General features: G+C 37.4%; 1 protein-coding gene and 1 non-coding gene across 2 annotated transcripts; one reads left to right on the plus strand and one right to left on the minus strand.

Annotated features, from left to right (window-relative positions):
* Nucleotides 1-935: 935 nt before the first annotated feature.
* On the minus strand, nt 936-1,877 carry LOC122444102 (olfactory receptor 4F3/4F16/4F29-like). The gene has a single exon (XM_043472904.1). It carries the CDS (start codon nt 1,875-1,877, stop codon nt 936-938), a length of 942 nt encoding a protein of 313 aa, XP_043328839.1.
* A 12,098-nt stretch (nt 1,878-13,975) lies between these two features.
* On the plus strand, nt 13,976-14,082 carry LOC122444369. Its single transcript, XR_006270213.1, has one exon. It is a non-coding gene; the product is annotated as a U6 spliceosomal RNA (small nuclear RNA).
* The last annotated feature ends 3,853 nt before the right edge of the window (nt 14,083-17,935 follow it).

Consider the following 17,935-nt stretch of genomic DNA (forward strand, 5'->3'; position numbering starts at 1 on the left):
TGCTCTGTTTTCCTTTAGGAGTTTTATAGTATCTGATCTTACATTTAGGTCTTTAATCCATTTTTAATTTATTTTTGTAAATGATGTTAGAGAATGTTCTGATTTCATTCTTTTACATGTAGCTGTTCAGTTTCCCCAGCACCACCTATTGAAGAGATTGTTTTTCCTCCATTGTATAGTCTTGCATCTTTTGTTGTAGATTAATTGACTATAGGTGTAGGTTTGTTTCTGGACTCTCTATCCTATTCCATTAATCTTTATTTCTGATTTTGTGCCAGTACCACACTGTTTTGATTACTGTAGCTTTCTAGTATAGTCAGAAGTGAAGGAGTATGATTCTTCCAGCTCTGCTTTTCTTTCTCAGGATTGCTTGCTTATTTGGGGTCTTTTGTGTTTCCATACAAGGAAATTGTTGCAGATATCTATACTACTTACACAACTGGTGTGGCTTGATTTGGGTCCACCAAACAGACATGGTGAAATTTTAAACCCTAATATCTGTGAATGTGGCCATACTTGGAAATGGGTATTTGCAGATATAGTCAAAGTAAATAGAAGTTATCCCAAATAGGGTAGATTAGGAGATATTTCTCCATTTTTTGAAGGCCTAAAAGAAATCTTCCCTCCAAGGTATTTCTAAAAATTACTTCTTATAAACATTATTCCTTATGAATTTAGGCTCAAGGTTTCTGTAAACTTTGATTTTAAATACTCTATATGTAAGTCTCTTTTCAAAGGTGAATGCCCCTGCTTCCTAAGTGAAAGACAAAATGGACTCAATATCTTTGTGTAATCAAATCAAGGACAAACAAAAGATTCTGAGTGTGACCATCAACACTGAGCATTAGTAATCAACAAGAACTTTTCGGGGGCGGGGTGTGGGGGGGTGGGGAACAAAACAAGAGCTCTTCACAATACAGTGAAGAAATCCCTCATCACTTTAGAGATCTCCTGTAACTCACTAGCTGTTTGCATACTCTCCTCATTGCAACCCTCATTTCATGATTCCTGAATGTGTAAATAACAGGATTCAGGAAAGGAGTAAGAACTGCATCAAATATAGCCAGAAACTTACCCAGGTGTGGGGAGGAAAATGGCCATATATAAAAAAACATCAAAGGACCAAAGAACAAGACTACTACAGTGATGTGAGCTGAAAGTGTGGACAGAGCCTTGGATGAACCCACTGAAGACTGTTTCTGAACAGTGAGAATGATGATAATGTAGGAAATGATCAGAATGAAGAAGGAGCCAACAGAGATGAATCCACTGTTGGCCGTGACCATGAACTCTAGTTCGTATGTGTCTATGCAGGCAAGTTTGATCAACTGAGGAAGGTCACAGTAAAAGCCGTCCAACACATTTGGGCCACAGAAGGGTAAGTTTACCACGCAAGCTAGTTGAACCATGGAGTGGATAAGGCCAATCATCCAGGCAGCCACTATAAAGAAAATGCACATCCTTGGACTCATGATGGTCAGATAATGGAGAGGCTTACATATGGCAACGTCTCTGTCAAAGGCCATGGCTATGAGAAGCACCACCTCCACACCACCAATGAAGTGGATGAAGAAGATCTGAGTGATGCAGCCACTAAAAGAGATAACTTTATGCTTTCTGAAAAGGTCATAAATCATCTTGGGAGAAAAGATAGTAGAAAATCCCAGATCAATGAAGGAGAGGTTGGCCAACAGAAAGTACATGGAGGAGTGTAAATGAGGGTCAGAAATAACAGTGAGCATAATGAGCAAGTTTCCCATTGTGCTTGCTATGTAAAAACTAGAGGAGAACACAAAGAGGAGAAGTTGAATCTCCCAGGAATTGATGAGTCCCAGGAACACAAACTCTGACACCATAGACTGATTTGCTCCATACATTGGCTTTGTAGGTTTTGCTACCTGAAGAACAATAGAAAAAATGTAAATTATGATGATTATGTTAATAAACTAGAAGAGAAATCAAAGTTATGCAAGCCTATTTCTACTTCAGCATGCAAATTACCTCACAGCCTTTGCAGCATGATCACACAGAAAAAGTAGTTGCTGTCATGTGGAACTATTCTCTACCATCAAGTTGTCTTTCCATCTCATACCTTCTTTTTCCTTTCAGGGTGAGTGCTCTGATATTACTCATGAAATACATGATGGTCAACAAGAGTAACAGGAAGTCAACCCCAAACCTTTTGACTTTGGATTTTAAATTAATATGACCTACCTCAATCATATAGAACTAATCACTATTGCAATCTCTCAGGAAGTTACCTTCCTCTGGCCCTTCTGGTGGGAACATTTCATCTTCAGTATTACTCAGATGTTTACCACATCTACAAATTCTTGTTTTATTATTACTAGCCATTTATTTTACTACCCTTTGTATTAATTTGAACTAGGTACAGTTCTAACTCACCAAGGGGATTGTAAACTTCTTGAAGGCAGAGATTATGACCATTCATATTTGAACTCCTTGAAGCAACGAAAAAGTGGCCCACACAGAGAGGTGCAAGTCTGTGAAGTGTCTGTTACCAGTTTGTGTCATATTTGGTAGAGAGTCTGTGACTGAATATTCAGAAACTTCTCTAGCTTTTTGACGTTACAGTGGCACTAAAGTTTATGTTTTTATATTTTATCAAAATAATAGTCCATGTAAGAGTATAAATTAAAAATAAACCTATCCTTTGACACAAGTAATTTGAGAAACACTGCTTTAAGGTACTTACATGTTGATTTGAAAAGCTTAAAATTATGAAATGCATAACGTGATGAAAGGTCTTCCCTGGTGTGAAGTCACTTCAGTCGTGTCCAACTCTTTGCAACCCCATGGACTGTAGCTGCTGGGCTCCTCTGTCCATGGGACTCTCCAGGCAAGAATACTGGAGTGGGTAGTCATGTTCTCCTCCAGGGGATCTTTCCAAACCAGGGATTGAACTCCCATCTTCTGAAGCTCCTGCATTGCATGTGGATTCCTTACCACTGAGCCACAGGCTTTTTGAAGCCACGGTGGTAAAGAATCCACCTACCAAGCAGGAGAAGCAGGTTTGATCCCTGGGTTGGTAAGATTCCCTGGAGATGGAAATGGCAACCCACTCCAGTGTTCTTGCCTGGCAAATGCCATGGACAGAGGAGCCTGGTACATTACAGTCTTCTGGGTCACAAATGGAATTTATTATTTATTCAATTTCTCCTTTCCTAATTTATTATTTACTCAATTTCTCCTTTCCATCTGGACTGCAAGCCCCATAAAGTTAAGTACCAAAACTTCTTCTTCAACCCAATGTATCAAAAATTACAATCACAAAAAATTTTTGTTGAAAGGGTAAATAATATGTACAGTTGACACTCATACAACCTGTTTTTGAACAGTCCAAGTCTCCATAGATGTGATTTTTGCAATAGATATATGGAAATGCAAAAATTTACATGTAGAACATGTATTAATAGTATGGCTTGTATTGACGTGGATAGCCTATACTTATATAGATATTAGGTGAGTAATATTTAATATAAAATTAATCATTTGTTAATTTTATTACTCTTTTATAAGTGATTCCAAAAACTTACTTTACCATACAGTATGTCTCTCTATCTTTCTCAATTGGAGAAACTGCAAGCTGCCTATAGTCACTGATAAGTGGGCTTTTTAAAAATATAGCAATGTTTCCAACACTGTTATGAATATGACTGCAATACTATATGCCATTAAAATTTTATAATGATTTATTCACTATTATATAGGCAGGGCTGCCATGAAGAAATTGCATCAACTACCCAAAGCTACCATAAAGCAATTATATTGCTGCTTCTTTGTTAACAGTACATAAATTGTTATGACTGTAATTAAATATGAATTTATTTTCCCATTATCTTTTCATTTTTGATGTCTAGAATTAGTAATATATATAAAATCCACAATATATGGTATCCCCTAAGACAAGCAGATGTAGTCACTGACAGATGATTTATCTTGTAAACAGATGATACAAAGTTATAGCACTGTAGATAGACTTTCTTTTCCTTATGATTTTCTTAAAAATGTTTTCTTTCTTAGAGTTTACTTTATTGTAAGAATATAGCATATATTACACATAAATACAAGCTGTGTGTTCATCCATTGTTTATATTTTTGGTAAGTCTTCCAGTGAATAATAGGCTATTAGTACTTAAGCTTAGGGGGAGACAAAACCTATACATATATTTTCCACTGTCCAGGGTGTTGGTGGCCCTACCCCCAAGTTTTTTAAAAGATCAAATTCATTTGCTTGTGTTAGACAAGCATGTGCGTAAAGAAGGAAAGATCAAGGGTCTGGGGAATTTAGGAAAGTGAAAATTTTGTCTGGTGAGAAACCAGTGGTAAGTACAAGGCTAAAAAGAAGTCTTCAGTCTAGTCAAAGAGACTGAAATCAATGAGGTCAACTTTGGGATCTATTGTTAAATTCAATATCCCTTATTTAGGAAAATCACTTGTCATTATAGAGCAGGAAATAAATACCCAAATATGTTAAATAACTTGACCAAGTCTACTTAGTGTTAGAGCTTATACTAAAACCCAAATCTACTAAAACCCAAGTCTCCTCCCCAATTTTCTGCTTTATTTTTTTCCTTTATTCATGACTTCCTGAGGATGCCTTGCCTGAATTCAAGTTCTACCTTCTTCATGAAATCACTCTGGATTCCTCCAACCTGAGTCATTTTCTGATTTCCAGTGTTTCACTGTAACTCTCTAGCTGGATTATAAGACAATTCTACCCATCATACTTCTTTATAAACTCCACAGTAATAAATACACAAAAATAAAAAAAAATAAAAAACAAACTCCACAGTGCCCTGAAGAGTGCTAGAGGACATAACAGGGCTTCAGTAAAAACCTTGAGCTCCCAGTTCAGGTCAAAGTGTATTAAGGTTGCTCATCAATATCATCTCATACATGGACTCTAGACTCCATCTGACACAATATTAAAGATGGCTTCTGTGCATAATTGCATCATTCTTTGAATTTGTCTCTACTTTAGTTCTTAGAATACCTCATAGCAATTATTTTTTTATTATTTTTTAAGAAGCTGCATGGGATAATAAAATAAGTATAGGCTTCAATATCTGAAAAAATATGTATTTTGTGTTGTACCCTAATAACTTGGTGATCTTGGGTAATATACATTTTATCTCTGAAAACTTTTCCCATCTGTGGAATGTAGAAAACTAGTGTTTACGAGATGTTATACTGTGAGAGCCTGGAGAAGGAAATGGCAACCCACTCCAGTATTCTTGCCTGGAGAATCCCATGGACAGAGGAACCTGCCAGGCTACAGCCCATGGGGTCACAAAGAGTCGAACACAACTGAGTGACTAACAACAACAACAAAAATACTGTGAGTATTTGTCATCAAATCCAGTTAAGTCCTTCTCTTTAATGCTCCTGGTAATGGAAATAATGAGGTCCAAAATGAAGTCACATATAAGTAAATTATTATAAACTAATACAAGGAAGGAATTATTTGGAAAGGAAACTGAATTAATCAGATTTATAATTGTCATCATTTTTTGAATCTCAAAAAGTATTAAAAACATCAAATTATAAAATAATAAGTTCAAAATTATGTAATTTTGTGGCTTCAAAAACACTCAGGAATTATTAAAAATATTAAATATATACAAGAAATATTTTATGTATGTATATATATTCATATTAGAAGTATAAAAGTTTGAACAAAAAGCCTATCCAACAACTTCAGAATAATGATTTTCTCTGGGGAGGGAAAAATAGGAATTTTACAGGATGAGTGAATTCAATTTTATTTGTAATAATTCACTACCAAAGAAATCTGATAGTGAAATAACAAATGTCCCCTGTTATTTCTGTATTGAATGATGCCAAACATACAGTTTTCAGTACTTTTTAAATAGGTGAAATACGTCACAATTTCCTTCTTAATTGAGTGCATCTGACATAAATCTGTTCCTTTCTCTTCCCACTGCCCCTACCTTTCATCAGTTCTCACTAGAAGTACTGTGAAACCTCGTTGGGATCCTCTCCCTCAACTGTTTTTGCAATTTCAACAAAAATCCAGCAACTTTCAAAACAGACTGAATCATAGTGTTAACGGTTTAATGAGTCTTTTTTTGCTTCCGGGTGAACCCCAAACTCCTAACAGATCAATCAAAGCCTGCTTGAATCTGGTACTTTTCAACCCTATTTCATATCTCACTTTTCCTACGTCCTTTCTTGAACCTCATGATCCAACATCACCTGTTTTTATCTGAGAAGGCCACATACTATCCCATTTCCATCTCCTCTTCACAATCTAAGCAGATTCATGCCTTCTTTGTTCCTATTCATAGCACTTTATCCATGCCCCCAACGTATCACTTACCATGTTATTAATACATTATATTAATAGTTATAAACATAAGTGGATTGAGGGGAAGAATTGTGCTTATCCTTTTTTGTAATCTCAACTGCTAACACATGCTTAGAATAAAAAGGAAGGTGGAAGACACTAAAAACATTGCCTCCATCAAATGCAAGCTAAAGGTTTCAGTGAGGTGGAAATTATGATGTAAATATAACAAAGGTAGCCTTCAGCATGGACAAATCAGATTGCAATTCACATAGTAATAGATTCAGTAAATCATATATTTATATTCTAACAATTCAACAAAGATATAAGAGGATCTAACTGAGTGATTGAAAAACAAGAAGATATGGATGATAATATAACTAAGAAGATGGATTTTAAAAAAAAAATGAGAAGAGTTCTAAAGAGACCAAAAAAAAAAAAAAATCAGCCCAGAAAATAGATATTATAAAAACAAAAAATAATTAAGAAAAAACAAGTAAACTGTGTCAAAATGAAAACTAATAAGGAAGAGGAGCTAAGGAAAGTATGTGTATAATGACAAAGAGAAGAAAAACAAGGCCTACTTTAAGTAAGAGGTCGTTTATGGGATGTGATTTTCATTACTTTCTGGATCCACTCTTTAGAAATTTTACAATCACAAACAACTTATAACTAATACTGTGTCTGCAGGTATCTTTTAACCACTTCGTCTCTTGGAAGACTTTCTCCATAATCTATATCAGTTATACGGGCTTCCCTCATGGCTCAGCTGGTAAAGAATCTACCTGCAATGTGGGAGACCTGAGTTTGATCCCTCGGTTGGGAAGATTCCCCTGGAGAAGGGAAAGGCCACCCACTCCAGCATTCTGGCCTGGAGAATTCCATGGACTGTGTAATACATGGAGTCGCAATACGTGGGCTTCTCTGATAGCTCAGTTGGTAAAGAATCTGCCTGCAATGCAGGAGACCCTCTCTTTCGATTCCTGGGTACAGAAGATCCCCTGGAGAAGGATTAGGCTACCCACTCCAGTATTCTTGGGCTTCCCTTGTGGCTCAGTTGGTAAAGAATCCGCCTGCAATGCAGGAGACCTGGGTTCCATCCCTGAGTTGGGAAGATCCCCTCGAGAAGCAAAAGGCCACCCACTCCAGTGTTCTGGCCTGGAGAATTCCATGGACTGTATAGTCCACGGGGTTGCAAAGAATCAGACATGAATGAACGACTTTCATTTTCACTTTATCAGTTACATACATCAGATTTAAGTTTATTTGCCCTTTGGGTCTCCAGTAAATTCTACTACATAAGAACCGGAAATTTGTGGGAAAATTATTTTACAGGAGAATAAAATATAAACATGGAACCTAATAGGAAAACACTACTGTTCTTTAGTTACTCTGGAATGAGTACTGGAAACAAGAATATTAGAATTAGTCAAAAGTAAATTTTACCTATATGTAATAAAAAGAGAGAGAGAGAAATATCCAACCAAATATCAGAGAATATAAAGATTCACAGTTTGATTTGTGATCCAATAGACTGTGGCCCTCCACACTCCTCTGTCCATGGGATTCTAAAAACAAGAATTCTGCAGTGGGTTGCCAGTTCCTCCTGCGGGGGAGGGGTGCTTCCCGACCCAGGGATCTAACCCGCCTGTTCTGTGTCACCTGCGTTGCTGGCAGATTCTTTACACTGAGTCACCAGGAAAGCCCCACTTCTCCTCTGCCCACCAGTTAAACCAGTAGTTTCCTGTATCTGGTATTAATAGTCATCTGTAAAGTGGTATTCTTTTTAAAAACTCATGTGTCATGTCATAAATCTTCCTTTCCTTTCTTTTTCTTTCTCTGGAGTTTTTTCACCTTGCAAAACTGAACCTCTGTATCTATTAAACAACTTCCCATTTCTTCCTCCCTGGAAACCACAATCCTATGTTGTCTCTGGGAGCTTGACTACTTTAGACAGAAATTTGCTTTTGCTTTGTTTAATGTCTACATGAAGTTCTAGCTTCAGAGTTATCTAAAAGTTTCTCAAGAGCTTTTTTGAAATGCTATTACGCTACTGATTATTTGATGCTTTTTTTCCCCCATGGTAATTAGTTAAGCACATTGTACAATATTAATGGCGAAGCATTATACACATACAACATCAAGTTATGGCAATTTGATCTCTATTAAAACATTTAAGCTTAAAAAAAAAACTCTTAGTTTGAAGTGGGTATCTGTGACTATTGCCTTGAGCTCAGGGATTCAGGATGGAGACACCAGCATATGATGTCTGTTCATCTAGAAGTCATCAAATACCTACAATCAATCTCCTGATTGATTCTGAAACCACATTCTCTTACAGGTTGGTCTTGTTCAAAAGAATTAAGCTGTTAGGCTATTTTTCTCAACACTTAATTACAACCATTTGTTTTAGTTAATTAAGTGTTCATGATATGAAAGAAGAGGTCTAGCTCTTTGCCTTTTATGATAATTAATTCATTGTCTTGGCCCATATAGAACTGATCAATCTTCCAGAAACAGATTCCCAGACATTTAACTTTATAGATGAGGAAAATATTGGTAGCTGGGGTTCCAAGTAATAGAATTATCAATCTGAATGAGGCCTATAGACATCTCTTGGTTTTGAAAATATAAACTGTCATCTGTATAAATTTCCTTCTCAATCTAAAAATATTGAGACGTTGTAACTTCCATTAGCTAAAATGTCCAGCAATTTATCTTTCAAACTGCCATAAATTCTTCTCCACATCCAAATAAAAATCTACCTTCCCTAATTTAAGACCACTTCTTTTACTTTTTATGATTACATGCCATATAAATAAATTTTGTGTCCTTTTGAATTAACTTTCTCCATACATAAACCCAGCAAATTATATCACCACTTATATTCCTAAGACTCAAAAACTCAATCCCTTTTATATTTCCTCTTAGGATCACTTTACCCCCCTATCTTTCACTTCCCCCAAAAAAATCACTTTTGTCAGCTTTCTCTAAAATTTTCTGCTTTCTATCTATAGTTTAGAGAAAATATTAAAGCACATAAGAGAGCAGGAGAACCAACTTGCTCTCTTGGTAGTTTTCATATCATTTGTGTCATTTCATATCATTTTCCACATCATAACTTAAAGTGACATAGTTGGAAATAATTTATTCAGCTTTGGGGCTTTGGGTTTCTCTTATATTCATGTATCAGTTATACACTTTTCCAGCTTGAAAATTTTGCATGTACTAAATGAATTTGTTTCCCAGTTCACAGAAGAGAATCAGTTTATACTTTATCTCTTTTGGTAAATGAATGGAGATAATAAGAACCCTTGTTTTCTTAGTTTATGTGTCACCAATTTTCCTTACCTGTTCATCAAATTGTAGAGGTTGAGAATCACTCATGTAATTATCACTAACAACAGAATGCTGACCCCCAACATTATAAAGTCATTTCAATTTTCCTAATATCTTTCACTTTACTCTAGCACTGTGATCCTAGCTCAATTCAAGGTCAGTTTACCTTATTCAATATTCCAATACCCTTTTCACAATTATGCTCCACTAATGGTCAATTAGGACTGATGCTAAAGCTGAAGCTCCAATACTTTGGCCACTGGATGCAAAGAACTGACTCACTGGAAAAGACCCAGACGCTGGGAAAGATTGAAGGCAGGAGGAGAAGAGGATTATTGAGGATGAGATGGTTGGATGGCACCACCGACTTGATGGATAAGAGTTTGAGCCAGCTCCAGGAGTTGGTGATGGACAGGAAAGCCTGGTGTGCTGCAGTTCATGGGGTTGCAGAGAGTTGGACACGATGAAGTGACTCAACTGAACTGAATGGTCAATTTGTTACCCCTAGACACTAGCTATCCTGCTTTATGATACCACTCATGAACCTAAAGATGTGGCTCATGTCCACAGCAGTTCCAAAACAGTATCATATATAACACTAAAGTTACTTGCCTTAATGTTAAATTTATTCTCAGCCTTCTATTTTACCTGTACAAAGAAAAGGGAATCCTCATGTAGTCTTAGATTTTCTTGTGCTAACAAAAAATTCCATAAAATTTTGCCACATGTGGTAAACAAAGGTTATTAACAGCTCTAGGGGACAATAATCAAGTGATACTGCAAAGATCAGAATTTAGAAGGAGTTCATGGATCAAGGGACTTTACCCCTAAGGGACCTATTTGGTTGGACCAGAACAAAGGTACTAAAGACTCATAATAAGACACTAGAGGAAATTCCCTGGTGGTCCATGTGTTAGGACTTGGCATTTGCACTGCTGTGGCTCCAGGTTCAATCCCTGGTCAGGGAACTAAGATCCCACAAGCCATGCAGTGCAGCCAAAAAAAGACACTAGAGACAAAGAGGAAACAACACATTTATGTTAATCAACACTAAAGGATAGAACACACTGCACTCAAGATTTTGTTTCTTTGATTTATAATCTTCAAATGTTACAATACATGGTTTATGAGCTTCCATTTTCAGTGTTTCCCTAGTTCCATCAATTGTCAGAGGCAAGCCCTTTTCCATTTAGTGATTCAGCGATATGAAGACCTCAAAGTTGTCAGAGGCCAGTCTTCGCTATGTTCCCTTTGGAATATTCTTCCCTGGGGCACTAGGACCTCTGAACCTACTAAACCAAAGTTCACAATAACAAGAAGCATCTTCATCTTCAGTTTCTCAGTCGTGTCTGACTCTTTGCGACCCCATGGACTTAGTCCACCAGGCTCCTCTGTCCATGGGATTTCCCAGACAAGAATACTGGATTGGGTTGCCATTTCCTTTTCCAATAAAAAACATAAATTCCCATAATAAATAGTTCGGTCCTATTGTTAAAGTGACTTTTTACCCTTGGGATTCATATATGCTAGCTATCAGGCTGAGGACAATATATAGCAGCCACTGGTTTAAGTTATTTTCTGCATCAAATAGGCAGCCTCGTAAACTTTTAAGTTGTTCACCTCCCAGTTGACAAAAAATCTGACCATTCATCAAGCCATTCCTCCACTATATCCATGAGATGTTTCTCGGTTATTGAGTGCGAGTAAGTCTAGTGAATTCTAAGGAAATAAGCCTGTTGTGACACTTCACTTTTTATAAAAACGTCTCCAGAGCCAAAGTTGCATGGGAATAAGTAGGGCAAAAAATGTTCTATTAGTCCATAATGGTAGTACTAGCAGAAGCACTATGGTTGGGGAAGAAAAATCAATACCCAGAACAAATTCATATCCCTATGAAGACAAGTCCCTAATCCTTCCAGAACAGGTGGATGGCGAGTATACTGACAGCATGGTCAGGTGTGGCTCCATCCATTGTGATCAGGCTTTACTTCTGCCTTACAAACTTGCACAGTCAGTCATGGTGGTAGCCAGATCACCTGTGGTAAGGGGAAACTCATGTTGTTGTGTCTATGCAGAGACTTCAACATGTTTCTATGGCCACACTTTAGAATCCATTAAGAATGAACAGTATAAGGTATCAATGAAGCAGTACTATCCTAAGGAAAAGAGGCTGATTTACATCACAGAGGCAAGTTACCTTGTTCCTGTATAGTGAATAATCTCTAATGGACTTTTACATGGGCATTCTCTCTGCCCTCTCTGAAAAGTCCATCCACATAATTCAGCCTAGATTGCATCTCAAGAAACTTATACTCTTGTTCTTTCTTAGTTCTTAAACAAACACATCAGCAATTAGCCTTGTCCACAGATTAGTAAGATCTGTACCACAGGTCATCTTTCCTTCCAAGGAACTGTACAACCACAGTACTCCCTGACTGGGAGAAGGGCAAAATGACAGCTTAGAAAGACCCTGAACTCATCTCCTCCCATAAGCACACTGAATCTGTACCTACATGTGGAGCAAGTATTGCTGAAGATCAAATAGCTGACTGAACAGCTAATGCACAGAGGTAGTCTACATAAACACAGGTGGGAATGATGGAATGTGGTACCCATGGGAACCTTAAATCATCATGGCAAATTGTGGCAAGGAGGGATGTAGCTAAAGGGCAGAATACAAACTCACTCACTGTTAGACACAGTGAAAAAATAGCAGTTTAATGGGCACCTGGACTAGATGGGGGAAAAAATCCATTTAATAACTTTAGATCATCTGTCAAATGGGCAGGGAACTTCTGGAACACTCTTGGATATCAGAGTTGCTAGTGAACTTTGGGGATCTCCCTCATCTGCACCTTCTCAATCCCCAGTCTTCCTTCCAAAGTGGCGTTAGGCATAGCACTCCCCAGATACTATTCCCAGTATAAGGCTCACACTCCAGCCTAATGGCCAAAGCCCCAAGGCACACCCTGTCAACTCAAAGTATGCTCCTACAAAAGGTTTTTCAAGACCAGGGTTAGTGTTAGTGTTAGTCACTCGGTCGTGTCTGACTTTTTGCAACCCCATATACAATAGCCCACCAGGCCTCTCTGCCCATGGGATTCTCCAGGCAAGAATACCAGAGTGGGTTGCCTTTCCTTCTCCAGGGGATCTTCCCAACCCAGGAATCAAACCCGCGTCTCCTGCACTGCAGGCAAATTCTTTACTATCTCAGCCACCAGGGAGAGGTAGCTATTTCACCTATCACAGAAGCAAGAATCATTGGCGAAACCAAATGAGAAGACAAGGGGGATATGTTCCAAACAAAAGAATGAAATGAAAGAATAGAAAAACCCCTAATGAAATGGGGGTAAGTAATTCACCTGATAAAAGAGTTTTTTAAAAATAGTTATAAGCATGTTTATCAATCTCAAAAAAACAAAGGAAGAACTCAGTGAGAATGTTATCAGAGTCAGAAAATGTAAGAAAACTAATCACAAATGAAGAATTCAATAACTGAAACAAAAAATAATGAGAGGGAATCAACAAGACACTAGATAGTACAGAACAGATAAGCAATTTGTAAGATGGAAGAGTGAAAGGCACCCAATCAGAACAATTTTTTAATGATGAGTTTAAAGGAACTCTGGGACAACATCAAGTGTGTAATATTCATATTATAGCGCTCTGAGAAGGAAAAGAGAGAGGAGACAGAGAAATTCTCTGAAAAGATAATGACTAAAAACTTTCCTACTCTGGGAAAAGAAACAGACATCAAGATACGGGAAGCACAGAAGGTCCCAAAAAAGATAAACCCAAAGAGAAACACATCATGACATATTATAATTAAAATGACAAAATTAAAAATAAAGAGAATCTTAAAGGGAGCAAGAGAGAAACAACTAATCACATACAAAGGAAGCCCCATAAGAATATAAGCTGATTCCTCAGCAGAAGCTTTACAGGACCAAGAGTGGAGGGATATATTTAAGGTGCTGGGAAAAAAGTGTGCAACACTATTTCCATAAGACATAGCAATACTGTCTTGAATCTGACTCCCAAAGAAAAGGAAATTAAAACAAAAATAAACAAATGGGACCTAATTAATCTTAAAAGCTTTTTTTAAAAAAAGGAAACATCAACAAAACAAGAAGACAACCTACTGTAAGGGAGAAAATATTTGCAAATGATATGGCCAATAAGAGGTTAATACCCTATATATATATATTTTTATATTTTTATATTATTTTACATATATATATATATATATAATAGCTCATACAAGACATCAATAAAAACAAACAACCTGATTTAAAAATGGGTAGAGTGCTTGCTTCGGCAGCACATATACTAAAATTGGAACAATACAGAGAAGATTAACATGGCCCCTGCACAAGGATGACACGCAAATTTGTGAAGCATTCCATATTTTTACACCATACACAAAAATAAACTCAAAATGGATTAAAGATCTAAATGTAAGACCAGAAACTATAAAACTCCTAGAGGAGAACATAGGCAAAACACTCTCCGACATAAATCACAGCAGGATCCTCTATGACCCACCTCCCAGAATATTGGAAATAAAAGCAAAAATAAACACATGGGGCCTAACGAAACTTAAAAGCTTTTGCACAACAAAGGAAACTATAAGCAAGGTGAAATGACAGCCTTCAGGATGGGAGAAAATAATAGCAAATGAAGAAACAGACAAAGGATTAATCTCAAAAATATACAAGCAACTCCTGCAGCTCAATTCCAGAAAAATAAATGACTCAATCAAAAAATGGGCCAAAGATCTAAACAGACATTTCTCCAAAGAAGACATACAGATGGCTAACAAACACATGAAAAGATGCTCAACATCACTCATTATCAGTGAAATGCAAATCAAAACCTCAATGAGGTACCATTACACGCCAGTCAGAGTGGCTGCTATCCAAAAGTCTACAAGCAATAAATGCTGGAGAGGGTGTGGAGAAAAGGGAACCCTCTTACACTGTTGGTGGGAATGCAAACTAGTACAGCCACTATGGAGAACAGTGTGGAGATTCCTTGGAAAAACTGGAAATAGAACTGCCATATGACCCAGCAATCCCACTCCTGGGCATACACACCGAGGAAACCAGATCTGAAAGAGACACGTGCACCCCAATGTTCATCGCAGCACTGTTTATAATAGCCAGGACATGGAAGCAACCTAGATGCCCATCAGCAGACGAATGGATAAGAAAGCTGTTGTACATATACAGAATAGAATATTACTCAGCCATTAAAAATAATACATTTGAATCAGTTCTAATGAGATGGATAAAACTGGAGCCCATTATACAGAGTGAAGTAAGCCAGAAAGATAAACACCAATACAGTATACTAACACATATATATGGAATTTAGGAAGATGGTAATGATAACCCTATATGCAAGACAGAAAAAGAGACACAGATGTACAGAACAGACTTTTGGACTCTATGCGAGAAGGCGAGGGTGGGATGATCTGAGAGAACAGCATCAAAACATGTATATTATCAAGTGTGAAACAGATCACCAGTCCAGGTTGGATGCATGAGATAAGTGCTCGGGGCTGGTGCACTGGGACGACCCGGAGGGATAGGATGGGGAGGGAGGTGGGAGGAACACATGTAAAACCATGGCTGATTCATGTCCATGTATGGCAAAAACCACTGCAATATTGTAAAGTAATTAGCCTCCAATTAATAAAAATAAATGGAAAAAAAATAAAACAAAACTAAAAGAAAAAATAAAATAAAATAAAAATGGGTAGAAAACCTGAACAGACGTGTTTGCAAAGAACACATACAGATGGCCAAAGGGCACATGAAAAGATGCTCAACATCTTTAATCACCAGAGAGATGCAAGTTAAAACCACAATGAGATATCACCTAACACCTGTCAGAGTGGCTATCATTAAATGTTGATGAGCAAAAGTAGTTCTGAAAGGAAATTTCATGGCCATACAGGCCTACCTCAAAGAATAAGTTAAATCTCAGAGGAACAAACAAAACCCAAGTTAGTAGAAGGATAGAAATCATAAAGATCAGAAATAAATGAAATAGAAACAACAACAACAAAAAAAAAAACACTAGGAAAGATCAATGAAACTAAAAGTTCATTCTTTGAAATGATAAACAAGTGATAAACTTTTAGCCAGACTCATCAAGGAAAAAAAGGGAAAGGGCCAAAATCAGTAAAATCAGAAATGAACAAGAAGTTATAACTAACACCACCAAAATATGAAGGATCATAAGAGATTAATATTTGCAAATAAAACGGACAACCTAGAAGAAATGGACAAATTCTTAGAGTGGTACAATCTCCCAAGGCTGGATCAGGAAGAAGAGAAAAGACGAAATTGAATCAATATTTTTTGAAAATCCCAACAAACAAAAGTTCAGAACCAAATGGGTTCACAGGTGAATTCTACCAAACATTTAGAAAGAGTTAACACCTACTCTTTTCAAACTACTTCAAAATATTGCTAAGGAAGGAATGCTCACAAAGCCATTCAATGAGACCAAGGTCACCCTGACAACAAAACCAGACAAGTAACACACAAAAAAAAAGAAAATTAAAACCAATGTCACTGTTGAATGTAGATACAAAAAGTCCTCAACAAAATACTAGCAAACCCAATCCAATAATACATTAAAAGTATCACATGCCTTAACTAGATGAAATTTATCTGAGGGATGGAAGGATGGTTCAATATTTGCAAATCAGTGTGATATACCACATTAACAAATTGATGAATAAAAACCATACAATCATCTCAATAGATTCAGGAAAAGATTTTGATCAAATTCGACATTTAAGATTAAAAAAATAAAAACTCTCCAGAAAGTGTGCCTCAATATAATAAAGGCTTTATATTGACAAATCCACAGTTAACATCGTATTCATCAGTGAAAAACTGAACGCATTCTTTCTAAGATCAGGAGCAAGTCAAGGATGCCCACTCTTGCCACTGTTATACATGGTTTTGGAAGTCCTAGCCACAACAATCAAAGAAAAAGATTCCGGGAGCCAGCACATGAGATCCCACCCATGACAAGGTCATGAGGAGAAGACCTGACAAGCAAGGCAGATCAGGACCTCAGGGATTTCGAAAAGCTGCCGGGGCGCTCACCTTAAAGATGATCTCTGTCTTTCTGATGCTTGCTATATTAGACTACTCCCTAATTTCTGTGACACAGGTAGAAGGCCTTCCCTGATCTCTCTCCAAACAGAATCAACTTAGAACTTTAATCAATATGTCCCCCGGACGGTGGTATCCTATAAGATTATTCAGGATGAAAGGAGTGTTTCAGTTTAGACCCCTTTGCTGGCATTCTAGCCTGCTTGGCAAATGCGTACTAATGCACATGACTGCTCACAACACCTTAATCATGAACAGCATAAAGAACCTGATCACATAAAGGCCCTAATGGTCACAGAGCCCTTCGGGGGTGAGGAAGCCCTATTAGAGAACATAAAAATATTATTCTAAAAGCGGTTATAGTTAAAGATTTAGAAAAATAAGAGTTTAGAATTGTTCATTTTAACCAGGAAAGCTCAACAGGGGCTGCCTCACCAGAGCTGCAGAGTCTTTGTGTGGTAAACCTTTTAGATAAATTTAACTGATAACTTCTGCAAAAGGACTGACCTTTGTGTTCATTAAAGAATAGATTACGGAAAACAGCTTTGCATTCACCTAGGTCATAAAATGTCAATAGGCCCCAAGGCCAGAAGATAATGTACAAGACTCTCACAAAGAAGTATGCAGAAAACACCCTGGTTTCTTGTAGGACAAGCTGATTAATATTAAACTATCTTCCCCTTAAAAATGTACTAACTTATGCCGGGCCTGCCGGCTAGATGAACAGGTCGAGGACGCAATCACCAGAGCACCTGAGAAATAAAAGACTAGGAAAGATGGGGTTGAGAGGGACGGAGTCAGCTTGTGACTGATTCCGACGACTTTATTGAGGGGTAACATACATGTATATACTAACAGGATTCACCAAATTTTAGATCAAAGACTTGCATACGTGCAGAACTGCAGATACTAGTTTTAGGAGTTTTATCTTAACTCCAGCAGAGCATGGCACCAGCATCTTACAATCAGGTAAAGACTACCTAGACATAAGCCATTCACAGGAGCCCGATAATCTTATCAGAGTCAGGAAAATGGGCAAATGGTGGCTGCAGAGATTTCCTTGAGGGAGGTGAGAAAGGCCAATTTGCACTTTAACAAATCAGGGGTGGCGGGACAGAGAGGGACCTTT

Source organism: Cervus canadensis, chromosome 6 (assembly GCF_019320065.1).
Source record: "Cervus canadensis isolate Bull #8, Minnesota chromosome 6, ASM1932006v1, whole genome shotgun sequence".
Lineage (NCBI taxonomy): Eukaryota > Metazoa > Chordata > Mammalia > Artiodactyla > Cervidae > Cervus > Cervus canadensis.